Source organism: Phocoena sinus, chromosome 3 (assembly GCF_008692025.1).
Source record: "Phocoena sinus isolate mPhoSin1 chromosome 3, mPhoSin1.pri, whole genome shotgun sequence".
NCBI classification, from domain to species: domain Eukaryota; kingdom Metazoa; phylum Chordata; class Mammalia; order Artiodactyla; family Phocoenidae; genus Phocoena; species Phocoena sinus.
In genome coordinates this window covers 8,983,754-8,995,441 of record NC_045765.1, presented here as the reverse complement: position 1 = coordinate 8,995,441, position 11,688 = coordinate 8,983,754, and the positions used below count along the sequence as shown (strand labels likewise).

Here is an 11,688-nt window from a genome sequence, read left to right as displayed (position 1 = left end):
GGGAGTATTTGGTGGGGGGGGAACCTGTGTGCAGATCCCTGGAGGAATCCTCAGCCAGTGTACTTTTCCTACTGTGTGTGCCCATGTACGTGGTGTGTGTGTGTGTGCGTGTGTGAAGATGGGGGCTCTGTGTGAGCAATTCCAGGAAGCCAGAAGAGTCCCACCCCATGTTTAACTTTTGAGTCCACTTCCTGTATGTGAAGTGTGTGTGCCTACACCAGATGGTCCCAGGCACACATATGCCCAAGTGTCCCTGTATTTTGTGTGTCCTTGTAGACCCCTGCGGCCCCGCCCGGGGGTTTTGTGGGTATGCGTGCTGGCTCTATGGATTCTAGTGCGCCTCCACCCTTTGTACATATAGTTCTGTTCTGTGTATATATCCGTGTGTTGTGTCTGTGTATATATCCATGTGTGTGGAGGTATTGTGTGTAAGGGTGTTCCCATGGCTGTGCACCTGATGAATGGGGAGCTGTGTTGGTCTTATGTTTACACCTGTATGTCTGTGCACCTTGTGTATGCCCCTGGGCCTGTGTGCATGCATGTGTGTGTTCTGGGGCCATTCCTGTGAGTCTGTGTATTTGTGTGCCAGTATTTTCTGTGTGTGCCCCGGGATCCTCTATGTACTATATTTCAGTTCTGAGGACATTCCTCCTGTCCCTTGGAGGTGGTGTGTGTCTGTATCTTGCATGTGTCTGGGTGACCCTGGGTGTCCCTATGCGTGTGGCTGGGTTTCATGGACATCCTTGTGTGGCGGGTGCTCCTGCATGTCCTACAATTTCCTCCGGTGGGGTTGTGTCTGGAAGCCCCTTGCACACCCTTCCCTGTGTTTGTGGTCCGTGTGCCTTTGTGCGCGTTTGCTCCCCGTGCGCCTTTCAGGTCTGCGTGCATCTGGGCTCCTGCGTGTGCCCGTTCGCGCCCCCGTGTCCCCTGCGCGGAGCCCGGGAGCTGCGTCCTGGAGCCCATGGGCATCCCCTCTTGTGTCCCGGTGCGCCTGGCGGGAGGCCTCGGGGCGCACACGGCCGCGGCTGGACCCACCGCCCGGCACGGCGCGGGGAGGAGGGAGGGGGCGGCGGCGGCGGGGAGCGCGGGCACGTCACCGAGACAGACAGGCGGGTGGGCGGGAGGCGGCGGCCGCGGGTTCGAGCCGGCGCCGGAGCACCGCGGCCCCCTCCCCCTGCCCGTGGCCTGGGGAGCCCCCGCCCAGCCCCGGAGCCGCCAAAATGCAATTTCCCGTGCAGGCGCCTCGGCTCGGGGGGCTTTTCCGGGAGGGTTTTGGACAGGAGAGGGGAAACGCGGCGGCGGCCCCAAACAAGGTGAGCGCGGGCGCCGGGCGGGCTGGGGGCGCGAGCGGCGCGGGGGCCGCCCACGGGGAGGGGGCGCGGCCGGGCGGGGCGGCGGCGGGACCCGGCCGCAGCCCCCTCGCGCACCTGCTCGCGGACGGGGGGCTGGCGACCCGGCCTCTGCAGCCCGGCCCTCCATTGTTGCGGCGGCTGGGGAAGGGGGGCGGGGAGGCCCCGGCGGCATCTCTGTGTCTCGCCTTCCCGGAGAAGGGGCCCCGGGAGGACCAGACCCCTCCACAGGGGACAGACACACAAGTCCCGAGTGAGCGGGGGCCGCCGCGGGGAGGGCAGGCCGAGATGCCCCTGCGGGGCGGGGAGGCATGACGAGGGTCGTAGGGGCAGTGGTGCCCAGGCCGCCTGACACCTGACCGCGGGAGCCCTGGGACAGGGCGGCGGCGAGCTTTGTTCTTGGGGGCGCCGAGCGGGTGGGGGCCTCGGATATCCGGGACCGGGAGAGGCTCCCGGCTGGCGCGCGCATTCGGGAAGGCGCTCCCGGCCAAGTTCACGGCCGCGCAGGCCTGTGCGGGCCCTGCAGAGACCGATCCCGGCGGGGGCCTCGCTCGGGCCTCGCTGCGGCCGCGGGCCCGGGGCTGCAGCGGCGCCGCCTGCCGGAGCCCCGGAGCCCTCAGTGGGCTCCCCGCCGGCTTGTCATTACCGGCGGAGGCTGCAGGGTATTTACTGGGGCGAAGGTTTGCTAACAGGATCACGCCCTCCAAAAGTGGCCATAAAAAGGAAAAATGGCCCGGAATCCCACTGCTGGGGAGCCCTTTTAAAGCCTTTCACAGGGCCCTCGCCCTGGAGGGCATGAGGTGGGGGGGAAGGGAGGAGGGGACGGAGAAGACCCCTCATTGGCTGATGGGATCTGAGAAGTGCCCCCCCACCCCACTACATTTAAGTTCCCCCCATTTCCTTTCCCACCGATTCTCCACCTCCCTGGACGGCTCACAGATACATTTACAGAGTCACAATTAGATATTCCCAAATCGCTGGTGAAGACCCCCAAATCCACACCCTATACTCCGACGTACCTCATCCCCATTATTACTCACATCACCTGCAAGAACTCTGATGCATACACACAGTCACCCATCATAACACTGCCACGTGGGCACACACATCACCCACAATGACGCGGACATCCAGGACTGACACCCGTGAAAACAGTGCCACACAGAGAAATGAAGCTGCCACCGACCGTGGTAGACACATCCTTGCATATAACGCTGACACACACATAGTTTTCCACTGCACCCACAGATACTCCTAGGCTCACCGTCCCATGGGCACCCATGGGCTGTCATCCAGAGTAATTGTGACAACCACAGATAGGTAAATGCCCCAACAGAGGTACATATAGACGCCATTATTCACAAGAACTTGGACATGCACTCGTAGATGTCCATGTGCCCGCCCGGGCAAGGACACACCCACAGTCACCCAGGCAACCTGAGACACATACACACAGATGGTACAAGGCCTGCACAGATGCTTGACATCCTGACATCGGGTTATAGTATTCTTGACCTACATACATACAGTTAAACTGACCCTCCTAGACACCCATTACAACTCTGTCACCCACAAACAGATACAACACTCCAACAGTACCTACACCCATAGTCACCCACCCTGACACTTGATTATACCCTTGGACACCTACAATATCACTGACCCACAGACAGACACAATAAAACATGTGCAGTGAAAATGACATACAGGAAAAGGACATAGGAACATGCAGAAATCCACAGTCACCTGGAAGCCCACAAATCCAACACTTGCTTACTGAGCCTCTGTTAATGTACCAGGCACTGTTCTAGCACTGGGGGTAGAAGAGATGAAGATCCCTACCCTCCCGGAGCTGAAGTTTTAGTGAGGAGGGTCAGGGGGCACCATAATTGGATGACACAAACCACAGTCACCCCCAGTGACGCTGACAGACGCCAGACACCCACGTACACTGGCTCACACATCGACTTGCAATTACCCACCGTTAGCCTGACACACAACCAGTCACACTGACATCCATCCGTACACAAACAGCAGCCCACAGGAGTGCCGACATGCACACGCACAGCTGGCATAGAGACAGCTGCTCACTGTGGCACACACCCGCCTGGACTTACAGACACCCACAGACCCCCTAAAATAGCCCACCAGAGTAGCTCAGACCCCCAAGCCCATCACAGCCCCCCAGTAACAGGCCCATAGGCAGCTGCGGCCTGCATTTTTGCAGATGGAGCCCACAAGCCTCAGTAGAAGTGTCTGAATTTCTCATCAACCTGCCCCAGGTCCCTCCACAGCCCCCAACTCCAACCCAGGGGAGCATTCTCGCCTCCCCCAGCCCTGGCTCTACATCTGGTGGTCTTCAGAAGGAAACTCAGGCTCCTGGCCGACTGGCCGCCCCCAGGTCTGGGCAGGACAGACAAGCCCCTTGTCTGAGGACACGGAGTCAAAAGCCTGAGCAGCTGGCAGCGGAGAGGAAGCTGGGCAGACGGCCCGGGGAGGGCGGGGTGGGAACCTGAGAGGCCATGCAGGTATCATGGAAATGAGGGGCCCCTGCCCGCCAGTCTAGACAGCCCGGGCCATCAACAGGACCCCACAGTAGGACCCCTACATACACTGCTACTGCATGTTCCACAATGGGCTCTTTGTCTGCCAGGCCCTGAGCACCTCCTCCCCGTGTGCCCCCCCAGTTCCTATGCACACACACAAGGGCGCAGACACAAGGACAGATGTACACTGGGACACACGCAGGGACACACAAGCCACTAGACACCCCCTGGAAGCCCTGCATCTCTGACCTCATGCTGCCCCCCACCCCCCCGGCCCCGCCACCTTGTTCTTCAACTTGACAGCAGAGCTGCCTCCATCCATTGCCTGCCCATCTGGCTCCACTGAGACCTCTCACCTCCGACCCTGACCCCCCAGACCCTGTGCCAGCTGCCCTGCCTTCCCAGAGCTCAGGATGGGGGTCGGGGTGGGGATAGGCTCAGGGTCAGCATGGCTGCTGCCAGGCTGCCCGCCACCCCAGTCATTCTCAGCCCCCTGCCCAGAGAGACCCTCCCAGCTGGGGTGTAGGGTCCCAGGAATAAGGATGAGGAAGAAGCAGACCTTGAAGGGCACCCCTGCCTTGCTCCAGGGCCCGGGGTTGGGGGTGGGAGGAGACAGCTCCCTGCCTCCTACCCTGCTGGGCTTCAAAGTCAGACTGGAGGCCCAGTCAGACCCCAAGAAGGCCTCAGGACACTTGGTGGGAGGAACAGTCAGTGCCCTGCTTAAGGGCCCCAGGTGCAGACAGTGAGATGCAGACAGACCAGAGGCCGCCTTTCACCAAAGGGCAGCCCCGGACATGTCTGTCCTACAGGTGGACAGACAAAGAGGGGAGATCAGGTGTAAAGGGCCAGACACACACAGGCGACCCCAGACAGCCAGAGACAGCGCACACAGCAGGGCTGGGGACCCAGACAAATCCCCGCCTGTGAGGGACACGGTCAGACCCACACAAGAGGACCCAGACAGACACCGAGGGCGGGAAGCCAACACTTACCATGACGAAGGGAGACAGTCAGACCCCAGGTTGTGCCCAGACAGCCCCTCCCCCATAGGATGAGTCTGGGCACTGCCCGCCTCCCACCCCTCCCCTTGGCCCGAAGCCCCGCCCTCTTGCCCTAGCCCCACCTTCACTGGAACTTACCTCCTAGGTAGGTCAAGGTTAGAGCCCTCCGGGAAACCTGTGAGGAGGCATAGAAGGAGCAGCGGTGTCATGGGGAGCCCCCCACCCCGCGCAGTGTGGCCAGAGTACCTCGTGCCTGATGACCCCGCATTCTAGCCTCGTGGTCGTTAAGAACAAAGGCTTTTTAGGAACTGCCGAGAGAGTTCTGTTCCAAACTCTCAGAGCCTCATCTTCCTCATCGATAAAATGGGTATTCTAATAATAGGGTGACGTATATAAAGCATTATTATTATTACCCCTCCTCTCTCCATATTCTGCTTGTTAGGACCACCATCTTCAAAGCAAGACACCCCCCACATGCTCCCTGAGAAGGTCCTGGATACCCTGTGCCTGAATGGGGCCCTGCAGGCCGGGTGGATGGGCCACGGGAGAGGGCGCCCCACCCGGAGCTCCAGACAGGGATGGGAACGTGACTGGACCCCGGCCCAGGGTGGGCGAGAGGGCGGGCTCTGGGGAAGGGACTCCATGAGGTGGGGAATTTCAAGGGGCGCGGGTCTTGCGGGGGGCGGGCTCCGAGGGGGTCCGGTTTGGGGGAAGGTCGTGCCAGGGCGGACCTTAGCGGGGTTGAGCTCCAGGGAACGGCCTTGGGGACTCCGTAGGGACGCGGTCCCTGGGGGTCTAGGCAGGCGGACTTTAGAGATCCTAGACGGCGGGGTTCTGGAGCCTTGGGCGCTCCCAGAGCCAAAACTAGATGGGAAGTCTGCAGTGGGGGGGCCCTGAGGGCGGGGCTCCGGAGCGGGTCTTAAGGGAGCTGGGCTCTTTGAGAACCGGCTTAGGGGGCGGGTTTTATGGAGGTTGACTTTTGGGGGCGGGCTACATGGTAGTCTATCTGGGCGGGCTTTAGAGGGAGGGTCCTAGGGACGTGCAATTTATGGGTGGGCTTTGAGGGGGCGGGTCTTGGGGGAGGGGCCTGAGTCTGTGGCTTCTGAGGGGCGGGCCTCTGGAGGCTGTCTCTAGGTGGGGATCTCGGGGGTGGGGCTTCAAGGGCTGCGCTGCCTCAGGCCGCCTCCAAGGAGGGTCGTTTTGGGGTTCACTCAAGCTCAGCACCCCTGGGGGCCCTAATCCACGTTAGGGTTACGCCAGGGGATTCATCCTTTGGGGCTCGATATTGCCCTCAGTGAAATGGGAGGGGACAGGAAATTTGAAGTCCCCTCCCAGACTGTCCTTGGAGGGCCCCAGACCCAGGTGGGGGGCGGTCTCCCGAGACTGCGCCTAGGGGCACCCGAGGGGGCGGGCACCCAACTCTGCGCAGCCCCTGGAGGGAAGGACTGGGGGCCCTGTTTGCGGGTGAAGAAATGCGGAGCGGGCAGCATCTTGACGCAATCAGAGCCGAAGCAGGGATTTGACTGCAGCCCATTTCGAGGCCCGAGGGTGGGCGAACCCGCACCCCGCGTTAACGGGGCAGCCCTCGCGTGTCTGTGCGCTTGGGCGCTGACCGCCACAAGGGCCTGAGTTCAGATGCCCGAGACCCTGCAGGCAGGCTGGCAACCTGTGGTCCTCTGTGGTCCTTTTGCTTCGCCCCTGTCCAAAGTCCCGCAAGCGGACCTGCGGGCGGGGCCTGCCTGGTAGCGGCCCCACTGCTGGCCCGAATTTGCAAAGTGGAGACTGACAACCCCTGGGGGTTCTTGTGATTCAGAAACAATTGTGCCCGGAACACGATGTAGCTCACCGAAGGAATTACATTGTATTAAAATGTTTTATCTCTCTGTTGCATCGATGCCTCCGGGACAAGAACCATTTGGCAGCCAGACATCTTGGGGCCACTAGGAATCCCTCCTCTGCCTCTCACTAGCGGTGCCCTACGGGCCTCAGTCTCCCAAACTGACAAACGGAAGTAATATGCACCTCTGAGGGCCGTTTTGAGGATGCTTTGGGTAAATGCATGAAAAGCTGAGCCCAGCGCCCAGTACTGCTACATTTACATAGCAAAGGCGACATAAATATCTACTGTTGTTATTATTTATCTCCTGCTTTTTCCAGTTCCCGGAGCAGAGAGTTGGCACCTAATAACTATTTGCTGACTTAATGATTCTATAAGTTCCTTATTCCCTCCCCTCTCCCCTCATCCTATCCAGTTCCCTCACCCCCACCCAGCCTCCACTCCCCAAGAAGTTGCCAAGGGTTTGGGGGAACATTCAACCTGTCGGTGAGTTTGGGCAGCTCAGGCAAACCATCGACCGTTGAGTGGACCCCGAGGCCTGGAACTGCCGTCCACCCATCACGACCCCCACCTTCCAGATCTGGGGGGGCCAGGGGATCCTGAACACATCCCCTCCCTTAGGCCACAGCAAAGGTCACAATCAACATTCATTGTTGTCGGTGGGTTGTGAGGACGGAGGCCAGACCCACCGGGGGATGAATGTCACTGTGTCTGGGCCGGACACAGCCTAAGGGGAATGGGATGGGGAAAAAAACCCCACCCTGGACTCCCCCCCAAAATTGCTCAGCCAGTACCTGACCCTGACCCCAGCCTCTCACCCCTTGGTGAGGGCTGGTGTCTGGGATCCTTACAGACACAGGCTGGATTTGGAGAATAAATCCTGGAGGGTTGGGGGCATGAATCACAGGCTCAGGGCTGGGCAGCTGGGAAACCTTTGTGAAACCGATTAGTGAGGCCCTGCTTCCAAAAGGCTCAATAGAGTTTTCTTGAATGATTGAATGAGTGAGGTGGGTAGGCAGCAAGCACCTCTTCTCTGGGTTCAAGTCCCGGGCCCAGGTTTCTCACCCTCCTTGCCTGGTACCAGCAGACCCCTGCTTTACCTTCAGTTGCCCACCTAGCACCTTGATGCCAGTTGATCCTTCCACCTGCCCATCTGTGTGCCCCACGTGGGTGACTCCTGGGCACACCTTATCCTCCAGAGACTGAGCTGAGGTCTCATTTGAGGGGGAGATCAAGGCACAGGCGAATGCTACGGGTCCCCCCATTAGCCCAACTTGTGTCTGTGCTCTGCTCCACCCCCCTTCCACCCCAGGACCAGGAGGAGCTCGTCCTAAGGCTCTCCAATACCTAAAGTTCCGTTGGTAACTAACTGTGTGGGGAGGCAGGCTTTTGTGCTTGTCTTTGTGAATAACCCCAGGGGCAGGTGGTTTCATACCCCAGTTTGTTCATCCATTAAATGCGGGATCCACTGAAAAGTGGTGTGAAAGCTCCCTGAGGGTGACCAGAGCTGGGAGCCTTGGTCCTTAACCCCCCACCCCATAAGCCAGGCCCATTCTCCTTCCGAAGACAGTTGGAACATCAGTAGCTCCCCAACCCTTCCCAAAGAGCACAGGGGTACCCGGCCCCTCCCCCAGCCCAGGAGAAGGAAGAAAGAAGTTACTAAGTTACTGGTTACATCAATGCTAGTCTGTCGGGTGGGGCTTCCAACCCTCCCACCCCCATCACCCTGTGGGGCAGGAGAGGCAGGCAGGCTCTAAGGAGGGGTCACCCTCCCAATGCCCTCTGGGCGGGGTGTGTGGCTCCATATTACTGGTGCCCCCTGCAGCCTGTGTCTTGTCACCCCCCCCTCGCCTCCAGCCCACCCAGAGACCATGCATCCCCTTGGCAGGTGCATTTTTGGGGGAGCGGCAGCAAGCCCCCCCTGTGACAATAAGGAACCTCCTACAGCCTGCTCCTCCCTCTTCACACCCCCTTGGAGGTATAAGGAGGGAACTGACAGCCCAGACTGCTCGGCTCCAGAGAGGGGAAGGGAGGGTTAAGAAGGAAGGTGTAGAAAGACAAGCTTTGGGGCGGCTGGGTTTCTTCTCTCTCTGCCCCTCGGCCTGGCACACAGTGTCCAGCCATGGGGACCTTCAATCTATGGACAGATTACCTGGGTTTGGCACGCCTGGTGGGGGCTCTGCATGGGGAAGAGGAGCCTGAGATCAGGCTGGACCCCCAGCCAGAACCAGTGCCAGGACCAGAGGAGGGTCAGACACACAGCCCAGAATCCTCACCAGCTCCTGAACGTCTGTGCTCTTTCTGCAAGCACAACGGCGAGTCCCGGGCCATCTACCAGTCCCACGTGCTCAAGGACGAAGCTGGCCGGGTGCTGTGCCCCATCCTTCGAGACTACGTGTGCCCCCAGTGTGGTGCCACTCGCGACCATGCCCACACCCGCCGCTTCTGTCCGCTCACCGGCCAGGGCTACACCTCCGTCTATAGCTACACCACCCGCAACTCGGCTGGCAGGAAGCTGGTCCGCTCGGACAAGGCCAGGACGCAGGACCCCGGACACTGCCGAGGAGGAGGTGCCTGTGCAGGTGGCTGGGGGAACTTGAGGAGGGGGGTCTGCCCTGGGCTGAGCCCCTAGGGGCCTTTGTGAAGTGGGTTAACCCCTGGGGTCACAACCCACTTCAGAGGGTTGGGGGGTGATAATCCATGTAGACAGCTTAGAGCAGTATTCTAGAACTGTTGCCCTACCCTGGTAAGCTGGGGATGGGGTCCCCTGTGTGGCCTTGGGCAAGGCACTCTCCCTCCCTGGGCCCGTAAGGGAAACACCGTCCTTTTCCAGGCGCGGTGTGATCTAGCAGGGAGGCTGTGGGGACTACTGGTGGGATCTGCGGATAGGTACAGCAGGGGCTCCAATCCGGCTTGGCTCGTGGGAACTGTGTGACCAGAGGGAAATGGCTCAGTTAGAGAAACTGAGCCTCACTTGTTCACTCATTCACCAGATAGTTTTTGAGGCTTGCCGGGTGCCAAGCACTGGGCTGGGCTTGGCCCACCGTGGTAGATGGGAGAGTGAGAGTTAAAACACAGGCATGGGGGAGTCTAGAGGAAGCACCTGATCCAGGTGAAGGGGTCCAGGAGGCCTTCCTGGAGAAAGTGATTTCTGGAAGCCTAATTCAGTTTGGTGGAGCGCTGAAGTGGAGCCCAGGCAATGGGGCTCGTTTAGGAACTTAGTGAAGTTCGGTGTGTCTGGGATAGAGTATGTGTGCATGTATGTCGGAGGGGAAGGTGTCAGAGATTTCAGGGATGGCACAAGGACGTGTAGGTCCTTGCTGGTCACCTCAAAGGGTTTGGACTTGAGTACTAGGGAGCCAAGGAAGGGACAAGACCAGGTCTGTATGTGTTGGACTGTGAATGTGTTAGACCGTGGCTAACGGGCTGGACCGTGGGAACGGATCTGAAGGCGTTGGAAGAGCCTGGTCCTCCGGGCAGAGGTGTTCAAGGCGGCGAAGAGGGAGAGTCCCAGCGCCTGGGGAAATGTCAGTTTGGAGGGAACTACCATGAGTTTGCTGTGTGCGAATCAGCCACTGGCTGGGGCTGAAGTTTAGAAGAGAGAGATGGCTGAAGCCTCCCTGAGGTCTAAAGGGCTATCCCTACACTGCACGGTCCACCACATAGGGCGCTCCCCCCGCCCCCATCTTGCTCATCAAATGTGGATTCCAGTTCTGCAGGTCTGGGTGAGGCTTGAGCATCTGCATTTCTAACCAGCTTCCCCTGACGCTGCCATGCTGCAAGGCCACGGACCAGCAGGCTTTGAAGTTATTATTACAGATGAGAAAGACCTCAGCTTCTGCAGGGTTTTAAAAGACAAATCCGTTTTAGCAACTTTCATTGACTTTGAGGAAGTCAGCAACAGAGGAGACGGGTCTGACCGGGCGGTCCCCCCGCCCATTTGGGTGCCCGGTGTGGGTACTGCCTATCAGACTGTGAGCCCCTGGGGAAGTCACCGGGTGGGAGTACCCCTCCCTATCCCGGCAGCTGTGCAGTGAACATCTGTTAGAAGAGACTGCCTCCAGGAGAAGATAGTATTCCCTATGAGGTCTGACGAGGTCCAACTGGGAGAGGTGGGAAGCTGAAGGGACGCAAAGATGATGATCTCAGAGTCTTCCTTTTTTCCCCTCAAGTCCGAGAGAACAGGAAAACTTGCCTCCGCGGGCGTGCGGGGTGGGGGAAGCCCTCACCAGGATATTGGCACAGAAAGGCTGCCTGAGGCCGTCCTCCCAGGAGGAGGCAGCACGGCAGGACTGAGTTGGAATTTCTGCGCTTTGTGTCTGGCTCTGGGTCCCACCTGGGGCTGCCCGGGGCCGGGAATGTCACAGGGCGTGCTATTCCAGAAATAGCCTGCAGGTGGCGCCAGAGCCATGGCAGCCCTGCAGGTTGAGTCGGTACTTCCGGAGCATTGAATCATCCCTGTTATTAAATGTTTTTCTCCTCCCCTTCTGCTTTTAAAATCCAGGTTCCAAAGGTGCCGGGAAGCCTACTGGAACTACCCCCTCTTCCTGCTTACCCTCCACTTCTGCCTAAGGAGGCTGGAGCGGGCAGGACGGGGATGCTGCCTGCCTTCACCTGGGGTTGGGGACCCAGGCTCACTGGAGGCTGGATTTCAGGGAAGACTCGCCCACCGAGGATCCACCCCTAGGCCCTGCCCGCAGCCTGAGGGCCTGGCAAAGGAGCCCCGTCTGGAAGCACAGCCCAAAGGGTGCCCCGACCCCCTCACGGAAGGAGGTGGTTCTCAGGCACCCCCGCCCTCCTTCCCCAGCGCTGGGCACCCAGTCAGCTCTCAATAAATGTTTATGAATGGATCAGCATCATAGCAGGCCCGGTCTTGGGACAGGGTAGCATGAACTGTGCCGATGGGGCTGGGGACCCTCCTCTCCTGGCTCATCCCTTGCCCCCACGTTACTCTG

At 59.6% G+C, this 11,688-nt stretch overlaps 1 protein-coding gene across 3 annotated transcripts; it reads left to right on the top strand.

Moving 5' to 3' along the window:
* The first annotated feature begins 1,162 nt into the window (after positions 1-1,162).
* NANOS3 (nanos C2HC-type zinc finger 3) lies at positions 1,163-11,564 on the top strand. Of its 3 annotated transcripts, XM_032627686.1 has the most exons (3): positions 1,163-1,313; positions 9,042-9,315; positions 11,238-11,564. In XM_032627686.1, the coding sequence occupies exons 1-3, from the start codon at positions 1,221-1,223 to the stop codon at positions 11,303-11,305; spliced, it is 435 nt and encodes a 144-aa protein (XP_032483577.1). In that variant the 5' UTR covers positions 1,163-1,220; the 3' UTR covers positions 11,306-11,564. The 3 variants fall into 3 exon arrangements, with proteins under 3 accessions (XP_032483577.1, XP_032483576.1, XP_032483575.1); XM_032627685.1 differs by lacking the exon at positions 1,163-1,313 and having other exon boundaries at positions 8,593-9,303; XM_032627684.1 differs by lacking the exon at positions 1,163-1,313 and having other exon boundaries at positions 8,593-9,315.
* The last annotated feature ends 124 nt before the right edge of the window (positions 11,565-11,688 follow it).